The 23445-nt window shown below is 43.9% G+C and overlaps 1 protein-coding gene across 2 annotated transcripts in view; it reads left to right on the top strand.

Annotated features, from left to right (window-relative positions):
* Nucleotides 1–23445, top strand: part of dock11 (dedicator of cytokinesis 11) — an 83610-nt gene that overhangs the window by 43836 nt on the left and 16329 nt on the right. For both annotated transcript variants that reach the window (XM_030722510.1, XM_030722511.1), the window contains 11 exons: nt 4471–4537; nt 5906–5994; nt 7151–7271; nt 7414–7480; nt 7609–7656; nt 8014–8159; nt 10171–10286; nt 11566–11703; nt 14055–14237; nt 16134–16247; nt 17878–18093. In XM_030722510.1, coding sequence (XP_030578370.1) covers nt 4471–4537; nt 5906–5994; nt 7151–7271; nt 7414–7480; nt 7609–7656; nt 8014–8159; nt 10171–10286; nt 11566–11703; nt 14055–14237; nt 16134–16247; nt 17878–18093 — 1305 coding nt within the window. The remainder of the gene's footprint in view (nt 1–4470; nt 4538–5905; nt 5995–7150; nt 7272–7413; nt 7481–7608; nt 7657–8013; nt 8160–10170; nt 10287–11565; nt 11704–14054; nt 14238–16133; nt 16248–17877; nt 18094–23445) is intronic.

Below are 23445 nucleotides of genomic sequence, written 5' to 3'. Positions count from 1 at the left end.
ACAATTTGTTGCACTAGCCTGAATTGGAGTATTAAATAAAATGCAAAATGCATGATGTAAAAGCAAGGTAACGAACCTTTAATTTTGGTCATATGTCTTACCTAGCCTATTTGACAGGACAAATCAGCGGTTGTTTATGAAGTATCACTTAAAAAGATCTGTGATTGTTTAGTTTGCCTGTACTGTACCACACAGCCCAGCCTTCTGCCGTAATTCTGTCTGCTCTTGAAAGTGTGCTTCATCACTTTGAGATAAACTGCTTATTCAAGTCTAGCTGCAGGCCTGTTTTCAGATCAGAAGCACTGTGAAAGTGGATGTGGATTTACTCTGTGCAAATCATGTTCTTTGAAAACACAAATTGTCTCATTGGAAAGTTCCTTGTTCTTCCGAGGTTAAAAGGGACTGGTGCTTATATGTCTTACATGCCTTTCTACTCTATGTTGAGTACTCAAAGTGCTTAACACAGCATGCTTCGTTCACCCATTCACACAAGCACTTCTTTCTGAGCTTAGAGTGCTTTCTATCTAACATTCACACACAGTTGCATCAGAGAGCAACTTGGGGTTCAGTATCTTGCCCAAGGATCCTTTGGCATGCAGACTGGAGCAGCCAGGGATCGAACCGCTAACCTTCCAATTAGTAGGTGAGCTACAGCCACCCTTTCCCAGTGGCTGCCGTCAGCAGCACTGACATGAGGTGCATTAAAAGTTGCCATGGGACATATTTGCCCTGTGTAGCTTGATTTTAAAACATATATTTATATGAAGTGAAATTAGTCTCAAAGGGTTTACAAATGTGTATGATATAATCCAAAAGCATAAACTAAGATTTACAACTGTTGACAATGTTTTTGTGTGTCAATTTTGAGTACACAAATACAGAGCAATTTGAACACACCTAAACCTATTTTGAAAAAAAAATGAGAGCTGTCCAAAAAATGCATATATCAAAGTCTGAATAAATAGGGATCATTTACACACAAATGTTTAAGTTCAACTTGACAAATCAGACAGCTTTTGCTTTCAGAAAGCTTCCCATGTGTACAAATGTTTAAAAATATTTGTGACATTGTTTTCATTCACTTGTTCTCATTCAAGCCATCTGAGCTTCCTCTGCGTTTCAAATACAGCTGACTTGTTTTTTTTCTAAATAAACAGAACAGCACATCACCCCTCAACTAAAAACACATTTACCAATTACAGATGCCATGTGACAGCTTATGAAAATTCGTCACCTTGTTAAAAATAACGGCCTAAGTCATTTTTTAACGAAAGTTTGATTTTTGCCTTGATCGTGTAGATTTCTGTGTTTCGTTGAGTTTTTTTTTTTGCCTTAGGCCATTATTTTAACAAGGTGACAAATGTGGTTTAAATTAGTTGCTGCTACATGATGGATGTTCTTCTGCTGGGGAAACAATCAGAGCACAGCTTTGTGTGGCTCATCCTTGAAACTGACAAAAGTCATAATAATTACAAATTTACAGATTATTAACTAATGAAAATCAGACATTGTTTTTGAATTGTTGTTCAATAGAATTATTAAAAAATAAAACTGGCCTGGACAGCAATGATGGTACCCTTAACTTTTGCGGCAATCACCACCGTCATATGATTTCTGTAGCTCTCAGTGAGATTTCTGCAGCTGTCTGCAGGTATTTTGGCCCATTTCTCGTGATCAAACTGCTCCATCTGTCTCAGGTTTGAAGGCTGCCTTCTCCAGACTGCATGTTTCAGCTCCTTCAGCAGTTGTTCAAGAGGATTTAGATCAGGACTCACAGAGGGCCACTTCAGAATAGTCCAAGGTTTTGTTCTTAGCCATTCCTGGGTGTGTTTTGGGTCATTCATAACCTACGACTGAGGCAAAGCTTTCTGACACTGGGCAGCACATTTCGCTCCAGAATGCCTTTCATTGTACCCTATACAAATGCAGCAAAGTAACCCCAGAACATAACCTCCTCCATGTTTCACAGTAGTTACAGTGTTCTTTTCTTTGTATGCTTTATTTTTGTCTCCTCTGTCCAAAGGATATTCTCCCAGGAGCTTTGTGGTTTGTTAGTATGTACTCTGGCAAATTCCAGCCTCACTGTTTTCTGATTCGCTTTCAGCAGTGGCGTCCTCTTCGGTCATCTTCTTTTGAGTCCATTTTGGCTCGACGGATGGTGCGAATTGATACTGATGCACCTTGACCTTGGAGTTCACCTCTAACCTCTTTGAAAGTTGTTCTGGGTTCTTTGGTTACCATTCCTATTATCTGTCTCTTCAATTTGTCATCAGATCACGGCCACATCCAGGGAGCCTGGCTACAGTCCAGTGAGCCTTAACCTTCTGAATAATATGTGCAGCTGTACATCACAGGAACGTCAAGCTGCTTGGAAATGGTCTCATAGACTTGACCTTTAACATGCTTGTCAATAAGTCTCTTTCTCATCTTGTGAGAAAGCTCTGTCCTTTGCTTTCTGTGGTCCATGTTCAGTGTGGCACACACCGTGATACCAAACAGCACAGTGACTAATTTTCAGTCTTTAAATAGTCAGACTGACTGAGTTAGCAGACACCTGTGGTGCTAATTACAGGACACACCTTGGTTTAACATGTCCCTGGGGGCTTTTCTAGGAGTACCATCACTTTTGTCCAGGCCAGTTATGTTGTTTTTTTTTTTAAATAATTCTGTTGAACCATAATTCAAAAGCAATACCTGATTTTCATCTGTTAATTTTCAGTAAATATTTATGTATTATTACTTTTGTGAGTCTCAGGTTATATCAGTAACCATTGTGGGGTTTTCTTTCTTTAACAGTAGGATACCAACAATTTTGTCCATGTGTGTATATGCCAGGTGATGTGGGATACTACATGCTATTCTCTGCTAACAACAGGCTAACATTAATGTAAGCTTAATGACCATTAAACAGTTGGTCATCTTTATCAAAGTTAGTCAGAAATAAAGCTCTAAGACTGACGTATTAAAAGTGTGTCTGCTGTTCCTGAGCTGTCAGCATTTTGTCCATCATCAAGTTCACAGCTTTCTGCTCTCAGCTTAACATCAGGTTAGCTAAATCCTTCAGATGAGGCAATGAGGGTTCAGATTTTCAGCAATGAAAGAAACACTTAGGAATTTAGGTGCAACAGTATAGGGCAAAAACATGAAGATTATACACACACACACACACACACAGATTTACAGGCATGTTTTTTTGCCTATATTTGCGATGACATTCATTAATGCATTCCCCAAGTCTCTTACCATTAAGTTAGGCCATTACAAAAAGCTTTACAAAATTTCATCACTCTGATGAAACTCAAACTGGGGGTCACAAAGATCGCTGGAGGAAGTTCCCCGATTTGCTCCCAGGAGGAGACAGAAATCCCTTTTGGGTTGCGTCAAGAAGGGCATGTGGTGTAAAAGCTGTGCAAAATAAAACATGCAGAGCAACCCGCTGTGGCGATCCCTTGTGAATAAGAGAGCAGCCAAAAGTAGCTTCAGGCTTCATTATTTGTCATTTGTTTCCTTTTGTCCGATGTCTTCAGTGCAGTTTGAAGGAGCAGTTCTTGAGAAAGCTGCAGACTTTTCTGCACATGTATACATTCAGTGAGTGCATTGAAACAGTAGCTGTGTGAGTGCCTGCATGTGACGTGTTTAGGAGACATTTGTAGATTGTAAATAAAGGTTTTACTCTCCCTGAAGGCGCTTTATATTTTAGAGTATAAGAAACCCCAACAATCAGAAATCCAAAAAAAAAAAAATGGCTGCTTGGTTGATCACTTCTCTAAGCGAGCTCTTCTCTGACCCACAGTGGGCACAGATGCATGGGATTCTGCAGCATATAGTGTTTAAAAAAGTATTTAATGTTGTGCATTAAATGGTAATCACCTTCAAAGTTTCAGTTCCAGTGGTTGCCGGGTGGTGTGCCGCGGTACCAAGTGTGCCGTGGAATTTCTGTGAAAACCATATACAGCTGCATAAAAAGTTACGAGTGAGTTCATTTACTGTGCCTGTACTTCTACACAGACTGTTTCCATCGAAAGGCAACTTATCTCAAAGCGAACCCCTGTCTGCTCGCACAAATGCCGGGAATTCCTCCTGTGTCATACAGGAGGACGTGCTTCTTAGCTTGAGTGAATCATTTCAAAGTCAAGTAAATGGTAACGTTGTTCCAATGAACCTAAAGCGGTGTTTGAAAATCAAAAAAATACCTTCTAAACAAATGTGGCCTTCTTCAAACGAGTGCTGATCTGAGTCACAGCCATTGCTGGATTGTGTGGAAGTGATGGAGGCATGGCATATATTAGTGGAGCTGATTGCAAAACAGAGGAAGCGTCACACAACAACAGCGACACGAGACATTACCAGTGCCAGTGGTTACCATCTGCTCTGTCTCACTGTGTCTGAAATGTGCAGTAATATTCAGAATGTACCAGCTCACTTCTTAACAGCAACAGTTTTCACTTGTTCCATCTTGTGGTTGGCCAGGGCTCCAGAGATGACCTAATATCCACCGACATCAGGAGAATCAGCACTGCAATTGAGAGAGACTATGGTGAGTGGAGAAGAATATAAACTGCTTGGTACACAGGACATCTTACTGTTTACATATCATTCATTATATTAAAAATGTACACTCAACACCCACTGCTCTAACCCTGTCCATTAGCAGCACTCTGTCTGAAAGCAGCAGCTGTGGACCAGACATGAGTCTGCTGGACCGTAGACGACTTACCTCCTAACCAGTCCTGCAGCATTTCTCTCATGTTACTCACTTAGCAACATCATGATGATGTTATTAAAATTAAGGCGCCTCCCAAAGATGGATACGGCTCTCACAGCAAGATCAGTATCAAAAAGAAGGTGGAAAAATCATTGAAAATCCAGGGAACATGGGTGTTTTCATGAGTATAGGGGCTGCAAATGCACGCTGACCTGAGAAGATTGTGAGTCTAAGAATACCTTTATCCCTGGAGACAAAAAGGTCAGTTTAAAATAATGCAACACCCATATAGCCATGTAGACTTGGATTTCAGTAAGCAGTTCACAAGAGGCAGATTAAAAACAAACAAATATGAAAATCAAAGCAGCAGAAGCCACGATGTCAGGATCTTTAGTCTCAAGTAGGAATCCTTCATTAATTCCAGAAACGGAGTTCAGTAGCTTCTATTCCCGGGTGGCACAACGGGGGTTATGTTCTCAGCCTTCACAGAGCTACAGAATAGTGTTTACAGTTGTGTTCACAGGCTCAGCAGAATGAATAATGATGTGTTCGCTCTGCATAAAATCAGTGCCTGTATTCACAAACATTCTGGGAGTCCTCTTTGAGAGCTCAGAACGTAGCCCAAACATTTCCCGCAAGCAGTCCCAGTCGAAGAGTGGTTTCGGAAAGTTTTTGGAGCAGCTGTGAGCAAACTAACCTCCCACTGAAACTGTTGTGTGACACATTCTTTCAAAAGACGGGATCCCAAAAAAGAAAAAAGTAAATCAATAGAAATAATCCAACCTTAATGGGCAGAATGCTCTCATCTAAATACTTTCCTTGATTTAAAGGAAATTATTAGTTTTGCATGTTACTCAGTCAGCACAATTTATATATCAATAACTTGACACTTGACTCCTTTTTTTTTTTTTTTGCCATTTCTAATGATGACACTCTTAAACCTCTCCTTTTAATTTCATTTTCTTAAAAAAAATGTCGTGCCTTTTTTTTTTCCTTTTTATTTCTTTAAAGATTTTTATCACTAGGAGCGACTCTCAGGAAGCTTTGATCCATGGAGTGTATGAATGGATTATTAAGGTCTTTTTTTCATCCTCAGCAGCAGTATCGGCAGCACTTTGCATGCAAATGTTACTAACAGCAACTGAAAGTGAGTGTGCTTTATTTCATAACATGACATAACATAACCCTTTTTTGTTTTAGGTCAGTCTGCTCAGAATGGCCACATTGTGAGGAGGGAGGACTCCAGAGGCTCTCTATTTATGGACCCGGGAACAGCAGACAGCATTGAGGTGAGAACAGTTCACATTAGTCCAACATGTTTAACTCATTTACGGCAGGTTATCAGTCAACTCATTTTTAAAGCTGATAAATTCTTTAAACTTTGTAGCAGCGCGGGTCACGGGCCCCTTTAAGTTCCAGAAAGCTGACAAAGCTGAATCGCTGAAAAACTGGGGAGATCTTAAACGTGCCTTGTGTTCAAAGCCTAAAACACGAATGGCTCTCTTTAATGTTTGTTCCACTTTAAATATTTTACTCACTTTATATGAGATTTATGGAGTCTTGCAATAATCAGTGGCGACAGACACGAGTCATGCACACACGCTGGTTTGGTGTTACAAATATTCACTGTTCACTTTCTCCTAACAATTCATCATGTTAAAAAAAAACAGCTGCATATTACTTTTGGACAGTGTCAGCGTCTTCTCAGCATGAAGTGTCTCTGAACATCGGGGCCAGCATAATAAACCCTTTACTGCTCCTTCAACCGTGACTCGCTGAATAAGTCTGAGGTGGAATTTCACTGGGGAAACATGTAAATAGGTTTATCCTGGAACACACTCCAGCTTCATGTGAACCGAGGATCATTCAAGCTTCTCGGTCGGATGCCAGATGAGCGTGTGTTCACTGTTTAAATCTTTAATTTCAGATTAATTGAGGGAGGCTGTGTTCATGAATTTAAATTCCAATCAATGTGAATGTACTTTAATTAGTCAAAGAGCCGACTGACTTGCATTTTGACATTTTAACACTGTCTGGAAATGGAAACAAGGAGTTTGTTGTGGCAGCGCTGTGACTGTGAGAAACTGTTGATTTTTATCTGTAGATGACAGCATCTGTAGCTACATCCTCCACCAAAGCCATTGCTATTTTTTTTTTTCAGACTGTAAATAAATGGATGTGAATTTTCTTCTACTTTTTCTTCTACTTCTTTCGGCCGCTTCCTTAAGGTCTCGCCACAGCGTTTCATCTGCCTCCATTTCCCCCTATCCCTAACATCCTCCTCTGTCACACCAGCTCTCAATAAAGACATGTGGATGTGTTCCAAAAATGAATAGATTTTTCTTTTTCCCATTCTCCCTCTCCTCCACAGCTGACAAAAGTCTGCTGTAGTTTTTGTGTAATTTTGCAGAAAAATGTCACACGACTTAACGTTTGTTGTTCCAGCTGCAGAGACGCGCCTCCACCATGAGCAGCAGCACCATGCCGCCCATCGGCAGACTGGGACTATATGAGATCAGGGGCCTCTTGTTCTCCTTCCTTCACATCGCCAAGACCCTCTCAGAGGGTCAGTGAGGCTCTTCAGCCGCAGTGCACGTTCTGATCTTCATTCACTCAGGATGTCACATCACTACACAATCCTGCTATTTTTGTCAGCTTGGCTCAATGCAGCTTATATCCAAGTGTGTCCACTTTCTTTTTGTCCACAGACACCCTGATGGCCTACTGGAACAAAATCAGCCCTCAAGACATCATGAACTTCCTCAGTTTGCTCGAGTGAGTAGCTCATGAAACAACAACAATATGAAGCGAAACCATAGTATGTGTGTTTTCAACTGTCATCAGTCAAAAATTGTAACTGGATGCAAAAGGCGCCTTACGTGATGTGTTTCGTCACTCTGCAGAATCTGCCTGGTTCAGTTCCGTTATATTGGAAAGCGGAACATCGGCAGGTAAGGCCTCGAAAACAAAGCAGCACCTATTATGTGTCATATCTGCTCTATCTGTCAACATTTGAAACCCGGCTAAATTTAGTTCAGTTTCAAGGAAGCAAATTACCAGGTCATGTGTGTGTGTTCCAATGAAATGTCAGTTTGGTTTAGTTAATCTTAACATGCCCCAGTTCTAAAGAAAAGATATTCTTTGTTTGGTAACAATCAGTTTCTTTATTGATCTTTTATGAATTATTTGGCATTAATAAATTAGTTATATGTTATAATTCATCCAGCTTAGGAAGAGTTACAGCAACAGGTTCTTATGTCATTCCTCTTCCTCCTCTCTCTCTTTCACTCCTGTTATTATTCACCTAGGAACCAGGAGGCGTGCGTGTCGAAGCTGTTCTCCTCAGGTGGGAAGTCTCAGACAATGCCAGCCATACGGTGCAACCGTGGCAGCCTCATGCAGAGCAAGATACACCAGTTCAACACCATGGAAGCCTCGCTCACTCTCAATATAGGTGAGCCAGTCCCAGTTCATGTGCAAAATGTTAGGTTAAACTTCATCTAATTTTCCTAGAAATTTATTCGAAAAGTACTCAAAATGTAACTGTTGGTTCAGTCAGTAAAGTTTTAATCTTCAAGAAAATATCCAGGTTCATTTATACAGAGAAAGTTTCCAATAATAAATATATATTTGCATGCTCTGAAGGAGTTCTCAAAGTTTCAGTGAGTCCAATTTAGGGAGCCAGCATACAACTGAGGGTTGCACAAAAAAAAAAAATAAAATGCTCACATGAAGTAAAATAATTCCCCAGCTTGTGATTTGCTTGTTAAACATTAAGCTTTAAAAAGGAGAACCTGCAGGGAGGTGGTTACATTCCTAACCTGACACACCTGCTGATTGTGAGCTCAGTAAAGTGTTATGACTGCGATGTTGTCTGTTCAGCTTTGCTACTTTGAGATAATGTGTAAAATTTGTCGGTTCAAAGAAAATAATTTTTTTAAAAGTTTTATTTGGGAGCCAAAAGAAAATCTATACTGTATGTAGTAGAATCTCACACTTGCATCACTTGATACAAGCAGTTACTTGTATGCAATGACACAACACATGCAAGCTATAGGCAGGCAACTCGAGCATCATGCACAGTAACACTCCTCTCACATAATAAACCAAATGCAGCTTCCCAATTCGGCAGTCTATTTAAGCTGGAAAACTTTCCCATCTGTCCCTCTGCCGTGTCAGTGCTGCTGCAGCCCCAGCATCCACCTGTAGGCTCTGGTGGGATGTTTACTCATCACTCTCCAATTTCTTTGTGTATCATATTGCAGGGAGTGATGAGCTCTGAGCCTAGATGGTGAACTTTTAACTCTAGTCTGCTGGTTTAATGTGTAATTGAAAAAGTGCATTATCTGCCCAAACTGTTCAGATGTTTTTCGTGTGTATGGACAAAAAAATGATTTGAAAATATCCGTTCTGTAGCAGAGGAGCAGTTTCTTAAGTGCCTAACCACTGATATTACATAAGTGTGATATTTTCCAAACTAAATTTAATCTGTGAAATGTTTGAAGGTCTTGTTAAAACATGAATGTAGGTGTGACCGGTAGATGGATTTGGACGCATTAAGTGATGACAATGCCACATGAGTGACTAATGAGAAGTTGATCTCCCAAAGGCGCTCTCATTGAGATGTTGTGATAGTCAAACGCAAGTGTAAAGTATACAATGACCTATTGTAATACGTAGCTCAAGTAAAACTACCCCTTCGGTCTGAAGTGCAACTCCTCTAAGACGGAGCTAGCCAACTGAGGCTCAGACTGTGCTTTCTAAACATACAGTATTTTAAGCCTCTGACCACAATGTGTGAAGCTCTAAGGCCTCTCTGCTCTTAACATAATGGTTGTGCATCCATGCCAGATTAATGCAAAAATGTGCAGTGTCACCACAGAAAATGCTGTTGCATTAAAAAAATGGGCAAGTTCAACTGTGTACAGAATCGTAATCTTAAATACACGCGAAGGATTAAAGTCGCCGTAAACATCCTCTCTGTGCCTTCAAAGTACTGTTTGCTATTTTCTTTAAGAGATTTGTGGAGGATTTACTTGTACAACCTGTCTGTAAACTGATATCTGTAAACTGATATAGACTGCTGTCTTAAATTTGTTTTCCTTGTTGTTGTGCAGTTTAATGAGAAACAAGTTGTTCTCATCTCTGGGTGCATGCTAATAATGAAAGACTTGAGTTGGGTAGGATGTTAGATTCTTCAATAACATTTGGTACCTACTAGGAGTATATTAAACCACAGGTAATTACTTTTTGATTGCGTAATTAAATCAATGATTGAATAATTTGCCTAATGACCTGTAAATTAACATTTCAAAGCGAGCCGGAAATCACCAAACACAGCGATACTTAAGAATTACTTTGTAGTCTTTAGCTTTCTCTGGATCAAAGTCAGAATTTGTTGTACATCGCAGTGTGAACGCACCTCAGTGTTTCTTTATGTCTCTGTGTGTGTTTCTGTGTTTTAGGGACAGGGCCATCAGAAGCAGAAATCCACCATCAGGCGCTCCTGGAAGGCAACATCTCCACCGAGGTCTGCCTCAGCGTCCTGGACGTCCTGTGTCAGTTCACTCAGTGTTTTAAGGTCAGCACACGCGTACACACTCAAACCCGATATCAGATACGTTTTTAAAGTGATTCAAATGTCACTGAGTCCTCAAACAAGGCAAGTTTTCAGCCCTTACTCACTCTATCCATATAAGCTCAGTCCTACTTCATGAAATCTCCATATGTACGTTCATCTGTGCGTCACCTATTTCTGCAAAGGACCTGAGTAAGTGAAGTGCAGAGTTTGATGTTCTCCAGAGGAGTGGTCATCATGACTGCTGCCTGCTCCACTCTGTTTACATAAACACAAGGACATAATTTTGGTCCATGAGAGGATATTTATTGATATTCATACCCTGAGTTTAACCATCGTACCAGTCCAAACCTAAACCTAACTCTAACCCTAAAATCAAGTCTTGCCCTGGTAATACACACTGGATACATACCTTTGTTGGATTTCCGAAGCTGCTTTTTTCCATCCTTCATACAGATTCAAATCACACTGAGACTATTTCATAAGCAGGTGTTCATACTGCAACGAGTCTTTTATTTAGAAAAGTGACTGAATTCTTGTGTCTGACCTCACACCTTTGTAAATTGCATGGTGCAGTTTGAGGTGGTGTCTCTAAAAAATAGGCCCGATCCTATTTCTTAGTCATGCAAAGTGATGATTTCTTCAAGAGAGCTCTGGGGTGCTTCTGAAGCGCGCTGCGGTGCGTCTGGCGGAATCACAACCCAGGCACGCTCCTGTACGTCCGGGGTTATCCTCAGATAGGATTTTGAGGGTTGTGTGAAGTTGGTCGTGTTCATATTCGGTTTCATTTCTTCGTTTTCTTGGGCTTCCAGTGACAAATGTTGTTTTTCTCAAGAAAGTTGGAACCCACAATCTGCACTGCCACATTTTAAACAGGCACAGACACATCCACGAGCGTCCTCAGAGCTGGATTCTTTTCAAGACAGTGGCTGCATGTGATGGGAACGTGGGTACATCTGAAACCGGATCCCAGATTTTAGGACCACAAAATTGATGGGACACAGTAAAAATCAGCTGTGCTCGTCTCATTTGCTATTAATGTCAGTCTGATTCAATAAGAGTAGCATGAGGTGCAGTTTTAAAGTTTAATTAAATAAGGCTTAAAGTTGACAACAATGTTCAGCTGATAAATCTGTGCATCCTCAAAAGCCTACACACCGACTGTAGCAAGTAGTATTTGTTTGAGTATACTCTCATCCCTTAAGTTATATGGACAGCATCTGTTTTGAGGGAAGGTTTGAATTAGTGTGTTTGTTCTCATCTGTGTGCGTGCGTGAGTCAGACCCAGCTGCTGGACAACGACGGTCACAACCCGCTGATGAAGAAGGTGTTTGACGTCTACCTGACTTTCCTAAAAGTCGGCCAGTCAGAAGCTTCCCTCAGACACGTGTTCGCTGCTCTCCGGGCGTTCATCAACAAGGTGTGTGTTCACATTCATATGAAGTACTGAAATCAGTACGACTCACATAGTGACTGGTGCAGATAAAATGCAGTGTTTTTTTTTTTTTTTGATGGTCAGTGCTGATATTTTTTTTTTTTGTTGCTGTTTTGTCATTGCCTACAAAACTTTCCACTGTGAGAAAACAGAGATGTGGGCTGTCTTGTTCCAGACCTCTCACAGCCAGTTTCTCTCATCGCACCACCAATAACCTCTAAAGCAGATCACACCGCTCCGCTAAAGTAACAAGGTCCTTGAGTTAAGTGGATGCACGTGACAAATATCCCTTTTTTGTGTTTGGTGCTTCGTTCCTAGCCACCCAACAGAACAATGCTCTGAATTGTACCTATTTTATTATTTCTCATTCACTTATTTCATAAAAGCGCGCTTCAGCACGACTCCGTCTCGGGCTTCTGAGGGAACACATGTAGCTCCCGAGGGACACAACCAACCTCTTCCTAGGGTAATCCTTGATTGCATTGGCAGTGTCAGTTTCAGTGGGGACTGGTTAAGCGATGAATCAGAGAAGAGCACCGGAGAAGACGCTGTTCCGGCTTGCTTTTTCCTGTTTCTGCAAGTGTGTGGAATTTATTGCAGTCATATTGAATTTAACACACAAAAAAAGCTTGTTTAAGTGGCTCCACAGTTGCTGCCAGAAGTGTTCATTAATTTATTTTTAATGCTGGGGGGGAAGATGTTATTACAAGGAGCGTACTGTATATTGGCGAGGATGACTGACTCCCATATAGTGTATTTCTGTTTCTTAATACTAAACTTTGCTCATCTGAACTTAACATGGAGGCATTGAGATCCCCTGCAAATGTGTGTCCTGTATTTGGTATTACAGACAGCAAAGAGGCTTGTCTGCCTCTGCCTCTCCTTTATTTTTACATCTTTTGAGTATCTGATCTTTTACATTCCTTATTGAAATATCTTTTAAAAAATGCAGATATTAATAGGAGTCAAACTATTGTTTGTTTTTTATCACACTCAACATCTGTCTGAGCATTAATGTTGCTGTCAGTGATGCCAGTAATGCATCTAACGAGTTACTATTTGCAATCCGGTAATCAGATTAAAGTAACTTATCCGAGTCACTGTGTGTTACTATTTTTGTCATTTTCCTTCGTTTTTTTTTTTTTTTTAATCAACTTTATTGATAATAATAGGTTGACAGTGCAGTAAAATGAAAATCGTAAACAGAACAAAACAACAATGCCAGGGCGTTATATAGCAAACATAAATAGATATAGAAAAAATTAAATAAAATAATTATTTCACAAAAATATTAAATTGAATACATATTTCAGATGTCCTTATGGCTTTATTATTATTTGAATGTTTTAGTGTTGTAGTATATTGTTTGAATTCCTCTTTTCAAAATTAAGAAGGAAGGTTTATGGTTTGAAAATTAAGATTTATGTATATGATATTTTGCAACTAATAAGATTAGGTTGATAATATGGAATTGGTTTGATTTATTAAAAGGATAAGAGAAGAATCCAAACAATATATTTATATAAGAAAGTTGTCAAGAATGTTTTTGGAAATAAAAGTGCAAATATTTTGCCAGAAAGGACGGGAGCAGAATAAATGGCAGAGAGCTTCTTCATAGAGACCACAGTTTATGTCCTTTTTGTATCTGAAGAAAAAGCTTTCGCTCTCATCCGGTCCGCTTGTTTTTGATCCACTAATTTGTGCTGCTTTTGGTAGATTGCGTTTTTGTTTATAAATTTGCCCTTTGTTGGCAGATCACCAGCAGAACTTTCCACTTCCATCAGGGCATTTTTTGCTATCGTAGCCTCACTCTTATTTACCATGCTTAGCAAGTCTGTCCCAAAAACTTGAAAGCTAATGTTGAAATAGTGAAACAATGAGAAGGGACATTAAGAGTAGAGTAGGAAAGCTGTTTGCTGAGTTGGGTTTGCTTAAAAAAAACGATGCAGTCTTATTGCCTTAAAAATGTGATGCCGATTTAAGAGGGCTGTGTTATACTTAAGTCACAGGAAGTGAAGTCAACTCAAAAAAAGTCCTGCTCAACAGCCCCAATTTTTTATTTTCCCAAAAGTGCAGTGAGATCTCAGTTTTTGTCGCACTGGTTTGAACAACAGACTTGGATGAATCTGGATTAATTTTGGCTTGAGTCTGCCATTTTATTTTCCTGTTAACAGCTCAGTCTTTGCTCTTAAAGACCAGTGTATCATATGCACTCATTCATGCATTCATTTCATACAGTTCATCAGTGATTTACCATTTTCTCCCCTACACACTCACTATATTTTCTAACTCCAGCCCTGTCCAGACTCTAATTCACTAACACATTGTCCCGCCAGTTCCCATCGGTGGTGTTTAAGGGTCGCGTGACGCTGTGTGAGGCCCTGTGCTGTGAGGTGCTCAAGTGCTGCGTTTCCAAGCTGGCTTCTCTGAGGGCCGAGGCTTCAGCCCTGCTCTACCTGCTCATGAGAAACAACTACGAGTACACCAAGAGGAAGACCTTCCTACGCACGCACCTGCAGGTACAGTGGAGCAAGACACTGAGGAAGCTTGTCGTCCCTTTAAAGGTCTAGTCAGTGAACAATAGTCATACTGTTGATTTTCAGTACTTCATGCTGATCTTCAGTTCTGATTTTAGCCTTTTGTTGAAACACGCTCCTCTGAGTACTTTACTTGCTTTTAAAAGAGAGGGGAGGGGGGATGTTAAGAGGGTTTAATCACAGACCACCTGCTGAGTGTCTCTTTCCATTACTAACAGAGTAACAGAAGGCCATCCAGCTTTCTGTTAGCACACAGTGAACTCTGTCAGTAAAGACACCATTTACTGGATTGTGTGTATTTCCTCTGTGTAGATTCTCAGTCATCCAGGTCATAGTAGTCTCTGGAGCTTGAAAAAAGGCGACTGGACTTCTTTTTGTTTCTTGAAGACGTTTCACCTCTCATCCGAAAGGCTTCTTCAGTTCTCAACCAAATGGTGGAGAGACCCAGGTATTTAAACCCCTGTGGGCGTAGTCCCCTGGAGGTGCTCTTGGTTCTTTCAAAGGGATGGCACCTAGCCACTGGTACAGATATGTAGATGACACCTGGGTCAAAATCAAAACCCAAGAAGTAGAAGCCTTCACTCGTCACATTAACTCAGTGGATAAATACATACGTTTTACCAGGGAGGACACCAGAGATAACAAGTTACCATTCCTGGACTGTACGGTGCTTATCGAGGAAGATGGAAGCCTCAACATTGAAGTTTACTGGAAGCCCACACACACAGACCAGTATCTCCTCTTTGACTCCCACCACCCTCTGGAACACAAACTTGGGGTGATCAGGACCCTACAACACCGTGCGGAAAGTGTTCCCTCTAAGGCAGAAGGGAAGCATAAGGAACACACACACATTGAGAAAGCCCTCAAAACATGCGGGTACCCCAACTGGGCCTTCATCAAATCAGCTAAGATGCACAGGAATGAAGGCCAAACACAAACTACAGAGAATAGGAAGGACAAGAGGAACAACATTGTCATCCCATATGTGTCAGGCTTGTCAGAGAAACTCAGAAGAATTTTCTCCAAGCATGACATCTCAGTATACTTCAAACCAAGTCACACCCTAAGACAAAAACTGGTTCATCCCAAGGACAAACCCGCCAAACACAAGATCAGCGATGTAGTGTATGCTGTTCAGTGCAGTGAAGAGTGCTCGGACCTCTACATTGGTGAAACCAAACAGCCTCTTCACAAACGAATGGCACAACATAGAAGAGCCACCTCGACAGGACAAGATTCAGCAGTACATCTGCATCTGAAGGAAAAAGGGCACTCTTTTGAGGATGCCAATGTTCACATTTTGGACAGGGAAAACAGATGGTTTGAAAGAGGAGTGAAAGAAGCCATCTATGTCCACTGTGAACAACCAACATTGAACAGAGGAGGTGGATTACGTCACCCACTTTCCCCCGCTTACAGTGCTGTCCTGAGCTCCCTTCCCAGACGTCTCAACCCCCATTCACACCTTTGTTCCAGTGACCTCAATAGGCCACAGGAAACAATGGAGCGGAGTCCTAAATTGGTTTCAACTGAAACCACTGATTAAATATGACCCACGCCCCCTTCACACCTGGGCACATGTGTTCACGCACATGATCAATAGAGGGTCATAACCACCTCCAGGGGACTACGCCCACAGGGGTTTAAATACCTGGGTCTCTCCACCTTTTGGTTGAGAACTGAAGAAGCCTTTCGGATGAGAGGTGAAACGTCTTCAAGAAACAAAAAGAAGTCCAGTCACCTTTTTTCAAGCTCCAGAGACTGTGTATTTCCTCCTTTCATTTTTTTTTCTTTCTCCTTGCCTACTGTCTTTCTTTTCTCTCTCTCTCTCTCTCTCCCCACCCCTGCCTATCTTTACTTTCCTTTCCTGTTCAGATCATAATTGCAGTAAGCCAGCTGATTTCTGACGTGGCGCTGACTGGCAGCTCACGCTTCCAGGAGTCGCTCTCCATCATCAACAACTTTGCAAACAGCGATAAGGCCATGAAGGTATTGTGGAGTCAAGATAAGTGGAAGGAACACAGATCACAGCTGGCAACACTTTGCGCAAGCAGACATTTACAAAAGAAGTATTTCAGGAACACTTGATAATGATTATTCTCTAAAGGAGTCATCCGTTAATAATGTTTATATTTGTCTGTAGATTATCTAAATATATACTTTCTCATGAGATCATCCAGATGAACCTTTTTATACCCTTTGTACTTTATACTACTCTTGACATGAAGGGACGCGCCCTTCGTGTCCAGTCACACAGTAGTTACTCGTTCCTTCATGACGTTTTCACCATTAGTCACAATTTTGGCACAGTACAAAGCACAGTGTGTTACACCATGGGAAATAACTACTTATGAAATAACTGTAAGATAAGTAAGTACTAGTTTTATGCTTCACTACTTTAGGCATCACAAAAAGAGTAACTGTAGTTGGAGTGATCTGTAATGAATGAGTAGTTACTGTTTTTAATTGGATATCAATTTGTGGATAATTGTGGACTAATTATTACTGAACGATTGACTAATAAAGTCTGTCAGTAGTAATTGGGGAAGTGCTGTGAATGACTCATTACCTGTCAGGTTGCTCCTGACTTAATTCTTTCTTGTTCTTTCATAACTAAGCAAGTGTTAACCCTTGCTGTAAAGTGTTACCCTCAATCTGATATAACTTGCATGAGAAATTGAAATAAAGCAAATAAAATGGGGTGTTTTTGAATGTATCTATTTAACTTCTGTATCAAGAAAATCTATCTGGCATCTGTGTTTGCTCTCTCTTAAGAGCACACATCTTATCTCGTTTGTGAAACTTTGCTGCCAGTGTGAATTTGAATCATTGCTTACCTGATGTGATTTGCTTAAACAGTAAATTTTGTGTAGGAGGTGTAGATGATTTGTGTTAATACTGCTGTGAAAAGCATGGCACAGTGTCAAGAGGCCTGTTGTATCCAACATACAACAGGCCAGATTTACTAAGTAGAACAAAGTGATGATGAACACAGACAGTGGAATCTAGCAAGGACAGCACAAGTCAGCAGAGGACAACATCTGACTTGTTCTGATACATGAGCAAAGTCTCCAGAAACTGATTGGGCTGTGAAGGGTCTTGGAGGTTGCTGCAGACTGGATAAATCTGGATAAATCTGACAGCTTATGGCCAGCGTAAGATTTATGGGGAGGCCCTTACATAACCAGCACTCAGCATCACTTCCAGTCTAACCACAGTCATGGTTAGATCTAATTGTAGCAGTAATAGAAATGTGGTAACATTGTGGATCACAACATGAAACACAATGAAACCATTAACAATGCAGCAACAGACATAAAATGACCACTGCGAAGCTGGGAAGCTTTCCTGCACACCTACCTCATGTTGCTACAGTTGCTGAATCAGCATGAATGGATTTTAGTCTTCTCTTGCCCCGGTTAAAGTGAGAGCACTCTCAAAGACCAGAAAAATCATCCCCCAAACTGCACTTAAAAAAGCTCAAATGAGCTTGATTCAAACTAACAAGCTAATTTTAGTCTGGCAGCAGGATGTTAGCCACATCTGAAGAACAAAGCCCTGCTTTTATTTTTGAATAGATTTGTTCCTGTTTTCACCGGTCTCCGTATGTTTGATGCAGTCCACAGCTTTCCCCTCAGAAGTGAAGGGTCTGACCAAGCGGATCCGCACAGTTCTGATGGCTACAGCTCAGATGCGCGAGCATGAGAAAGATCCTGAAATGCTGCTGGACCTCCAGTACAGCCTGGCCCGGTCGTATGCCAGCACCCCTGAGCTGAGGCGGACCTGGTTGGACAGCATGGCCAGGGCACACCTCAAGAATGGCGATCTGTCAGAGGTATGAACGGACTGAGTAATTGGTTTCACTCTTCTCTGTCTGTCTTACTTTTAGTAGTTTCTTTTTAGTGTTGCTGCCATCTGGATAGCGCTAAGAAAATAATTTGGACAGGCAAATTATTTTATTATCAAAGATGTCAATAATTTTGACATCTTTGACAACTACTGCATTCACTCTCTCTGTTACGTTGACAGAGTGGCTCAAGGACGACTTGCTTTTTTCCTGGTTCTGGTGGCACAATTTCACCGTTGTAGCAACACCAAAACCAAACACTTTTATAGAGCACCTGACCAGCTGCTGACTTCAAAGTGCTGCAGTGGGGTTAAAAACTATCTGATACTCGTGCCAGTGCTGGTGCCGGCTCCAAGGAACCGCTTAGAAACGAGTCTGCGTTTCCACCGCGCTTTGCGAGCTGATCCTTTACATATGAGTGTGGGCGATTCCTGGAAATGGAAGTCGAAGGGCACAAAGGTGGCAGAGCACGCTCCCCTTTTGCAAAATCTATTTCTTGTGCTGCGAACATATTTTACGGTCCAAAAAAAACTACTGCAACATCTGTGTGCAGCACAAGGTAAACACAGACAGCAATTACGAGCAAGTTGACAAATACGCACTTTACATCCTTTTATCTGTTATGAACTGATACAAAGCAGCAAGTTTAGCCTCAGTGCCCAACTTAATTAATTGCCAAGAAAATCGCATCTCTTTTCTCATGAAATGCACACGTTGCGGTGAAATGCAGTGGAAAACTTTACATCGAGATGGCAGAGTCACGGCCTTCTGCCATTTGCATCGTGCGTTCCTTGGTTCCAGACCAGCTAGTTCACAGTGCTGGAACGAAACCCATTTTTCGGCCGAGCATTGAGTGAGTTTGCGGCGGAAAAGTGCTGAACGGTTCGAGCACTTGGCACCGGCACCACGGAAAAGGGGCTTGAGATTCAAACACAGTTTGCATCTGCTCAACTCAACATTATAACAGCACAAACACAATACAACATAAGAAGCTGGAGTATTTTTAGTATTTAGTATTTTTATTGTTATGTAATGAAACTGTAAACATAAAAGTCCACTCATTTTACCTCGGGACCCTTTCCATTTATTCATTTTTTTTTGGGTGAGACTGCAGCAAAAGGCTATTCAGGGTTACTAAGAAAAAACACTGACTACTTCATCGTGTATCAAATTACACAGAGTAAATATTTATTTATATTTATCTTAGGAACATGTCTAGTCCTGATGTTTGGGTAGAAAGACCTTTTTGGTCAAGATTAGATAATGGAAAAGAAAGATCAAAAAGCTAGATTGATGTAGGACTGGAACCTGGGTGGTCCAGCTGGAACGCTGTCAGGTTCACGTCATGTGTATTTATTTAGTTATTTATAGTTTATATTTTAAGCAATGCTAACAAGAAATTTTCACTTTAAACTGAGCTACTTAATTCAAAGTCACTGAACAGATGATATATTTTTCTATGGCACTTTATTGATTCCTTCTCTGATTTTATTCTGTTTGTTGTTTGTTTTATTAAAGAGTAAATAAAAAAGGAGCTTCTCAGCTTTTCAGTTACATTAGTCAAACCACTGCAGTTCTCAATGGTGCCTCTTTCTAAGGAAAACACATTGGATGATGCTTCAGGCAGACGATAAAAGAAAGTCAAAAATAGCTTTCAGGCCTTCGGGTCATTTCACACAGAGGTGCAGTCGTAGTTCTGCGGCAGTTCTACAGATGAGTAATTAAATTACAATTCAACACTCACATTAATGGTTTATAATGACAGAGTGCATGAGATATTATTTAGGAACGTTAAGTGTCGTCAACTCCATTTAAACCTGTCATGGCCGGGGAGGAAACGGACGAGGAAGGACAAACATGCAGGACTCCGGAGATGGGCATAACTTAAAGGCATTTATTAAAGTAGGGAAAAACAATACAAAAACCGTTCAGAAGGGAGACGAAGGGGAACCACAGGGAGCACAGGAACACACGGGCACACAACATCAACGACGCAACAAGGAACACATGGAAACTGAGGGCTTAAATACACACTGGGTAATCAGGGCAAGAGGAAACAGCAGGGAACAACAGGTGAGGCAAATGAAACTAATTACACAGGGGAAGCAAAGCTGAACACAAAGCACAGGAAAACCAGACTGTCAAAATAAACAGGAAGTGACAAACCAAGGAACATACTGACTAAACACGGGGAACAGGCACAGACTCAGGACAGAGACGCAGACATATCACAACACTAGGAAACACAAGACAAACATACTGGGAGGAGAAGCTCAGGAAATAAACTAAACACAAAAACGCTGGGCAAACGGCCCAGGACGTGACAGTACCCCCCCCTTAAAGGCCGGCGCCCGACGGCCAAAACCAGAAAACAAAACCAGACAAGGGCGGGAGGCGGGGGACCAGGAGGGAGGGCCCGAAACAAAAACAAAGACAGGGAGCAAAACAGAAATCACAGGGCGTGAACAAAACAAATCAAACCCGTACAGGAAGAAAACAAAAACACAGGACCAGAACAAAAGGCGACGGCACAAGGCCGGAGACAGTCCAACAGGGGGCATCAAAACGAGGCAGAGCAGAGGCAACACAGTCCAAACAAGAACAAAACACGGGGACGAGAAGCAAAAAAAACAACCGGATGAAACAAAAAGCGACGGCACAAGGCCGGAGAGCTCCAATGTCCAAAACAGGGGGTCGAAACAAGGAACAGTCCAGGAGCTAAGACAAAACAAAAAACAGCAGGGGAAAAAACAGTCCACAGTTCAGGGGAGTCAGTGGGAAATCCAAAAACAAAAAACACACAGTTCAGGAGGCCGCAGAGGCCAAGGGGCCACAAAGCAAAATCCCAACGAGGGAGGCCGACCGCGCTCCCAGCGGCGGCGGCGACGATGACGAGAAGGAATCACTGGAGGCCGACCGCGCTCCCAGCGGCGGCGGCGACGACGAGGGGGAGTCACTGGAGGCCGACCGCGCTCCCAGCGGCGGCGGCGACGACAAGGGGGAGTCACTGGAGGCCGACCGCGCTCCCAGCGGCGGCGGCGACGGGGAGCAGGCACCGGAGGCTGACCGTGCTTCCAGCGGCGGCGGCGGAGACGCGGAGAAGACACTGGAGGCCGACCGCGGGGCATGCGGCGGCGGAGAAGGGCGACCCCGGGCTCTGGTGGGGAACCCTCGGGTGACGTGGAGCGCTCGGACTGAGCAGAGACCCCCACCGGCTCGGACTGAGCGGGACCCCCTGGCTCGGAGCGCTCGGACTGAGCGGAGACCCCCATCGGCTCGGACTGAGCGGAACCCTCGTGCGCGGAGCGCTCGGACTGAGCGGAGACCCCCATCGGCTCGGACTGAGCGGGACCCTCTGGCGCGGAGCGCTCGGACTGAGCGGGACCCCCTGGCTCGGACTGAGCGGAGACCCCCATCGGCTCGGACTGAGCGGGACCCTCTGGCGCGGAGCGCTCGGACTGAGCGGAGACCCCCATCGGCTCGGACTGAGCGGGACCCTCTGGCGCGGAGCGCTCGGACTGAGCGGAGACCCCCATCGGCTCGGACTGAGCGGAGACCCCCCTCGGCTCGGACTGAGCTGAGCCCATGGGCTGAACGGGGCCTACATAGTGAGGCACCGGATGCGTAGGCTGGGACCGCGGAACAGGGCACACTGCTGCTTTATTGAGCAGCAGGGGCTGCTCGAGGAATAGCCGAGGTGCAGGGGACTGCGTGGAAGCAGGCCGGGAGACGACTGGCTGCGTGGAAGCAGGCCGGGAGACGACTGGCTGCGTGGAAGCAGGCCGGGAGACGACTGGCTGCGTGGAAGCAGGCCGGGAGACGACTGGCTGCGTGGAAGCAGGCCGGGAGACGACTGGCTGCGTGGAAGCAGGCCGGGAGACGACTGGCTGCGTGGAAGCAGGCCGGGAGACGACTGGCTGCGTGGAAGCAGGCCGGGAGACGACTGGCTGCGTGGAAGCAGGCCGGGAGACGACTGGCTGCGTGGAAGCAGGCCGGGAGACGACTGGCTGCGTGGAAGCAGGCCGGGAGACGACTGGCTGCGTGGAAGCAGGCCGGGAGACGACTGGCTGCGTGGAAGCAGGCCGGGAGACGACTGGCTGCGTGGAAGCAGGCCGGGAGCCAGAGAGAGCGGGCTGTGAGCTAGGGAGATCTGGCTGCGTGGAAGCAGGCCGGGAGCCAGAGAGAGCGGGCTGTGAGCTAGGGAGATCTGGCTGCGTGGAAACAGACCGAGAGCTAGGGAGATCTGGCTGCGTGGAAACAGACCGAGAGCTAGGGAGATCTGGCTGCGTGGAAACAGACCGAGAGCTAGCTGACACTGGGGCCTGAGAGGGAGCTGACACTACTGGAGCTACAGAAGGAGCAGGAGCTGAGGGAACTGGGACCAAAACCGAAGGAACTAAGACAGGGGCTGAGGGAACTGACTGAGAGGGCACTGAAACAGCTGACACTGGGGACCGAGGCAGAGTTACTGGAGCTCACTGAAGGCGAGGGAGAGCGACTGGAGCTAGAGCTGACTGAGACCCTGCTGCTGCAGCTAACACAGAAAACCGATGCGAAGGCTTGGACCTGGTTGCCCCCACCCGCGGAACAGGTACGGGTGCAGAGGTCAGCCCGTCCGTGGCTGCCCCCACCCGCGGAACAGGTACGGGTGCAGAGGTCAGCCCGTCCGTGGCTGCCCCCACCCGCGGAACAGGTACGGGTGCAGAGGTCAGCCCGTCCGTGGCTGCCCCCACCCGCGGAACAGGTACGGGTGCAGGGGGAGCTGGAGCCAAGGGAGCGGGAGCAGGGTGAGCAGAGGGAGCTGGAGCTAACTGAGGGGTCTGAGACTGCGACTGAGGAGGAGCTGGAGCTACAGCTGACTGGGAACACTGCCACTGAGGAGGAGCTGGAGCTACAGCTGACTGGGGAGACTGCGACTGAGGAGGAGCTGGAGCTACAGCTGACTGGGAACACTGCCACTGAGGAGGAGCTGGAGCTACAGCTGACTGGGAACACTGCCACTGAGGAGGAGCTGGAGCTACAGCTGACTGGGAACACTGCCACTGAGGAGGAGCTGGAGCTACAGCTGACTGGGAACACTGCCACTGAGGGGAAAAGCAGCGGGGTCCTGTGAACGTCTGTCCTTGTTAGTGGGTTGTTTTGTTCTGTTGGGCCGAGATGCATGAGTTTCTGCCTCCAAAATGTCCACCATCAGGGGAGAATCGATTATCTCTACATCGGCGGGTAGCCAAGAGAGATCTGGCTGGCAGCTGGTGGTGTGAGAAAGCCCCTTATCCCAAACGGTTGTGATACTGGAGTCAGTCTTACTCACAGAGACGGTAGTTTGCGCATGACGCTGTG

This window comes from Archocentrus centrarchus (assembly GCF_007364275.1).
Source record: "Archocentrus centrarchus isolate MPI-CPG fArcCen1 chromosome 18 unlocalized genomic scaffold, fArcCen1 scaffold_23_ctg1, whole genome shotgun sequence".
Classification (NCBI taxonomy): Eukaryota; Metazoa; Chordata; class Actinopteri; order Cichliformes; family Cichlidae; genus Archocentrus; species Archocentrus centrarchus.
This window is presented reverse-complemented; position numbering and strand designations above follow the sequence as displayed.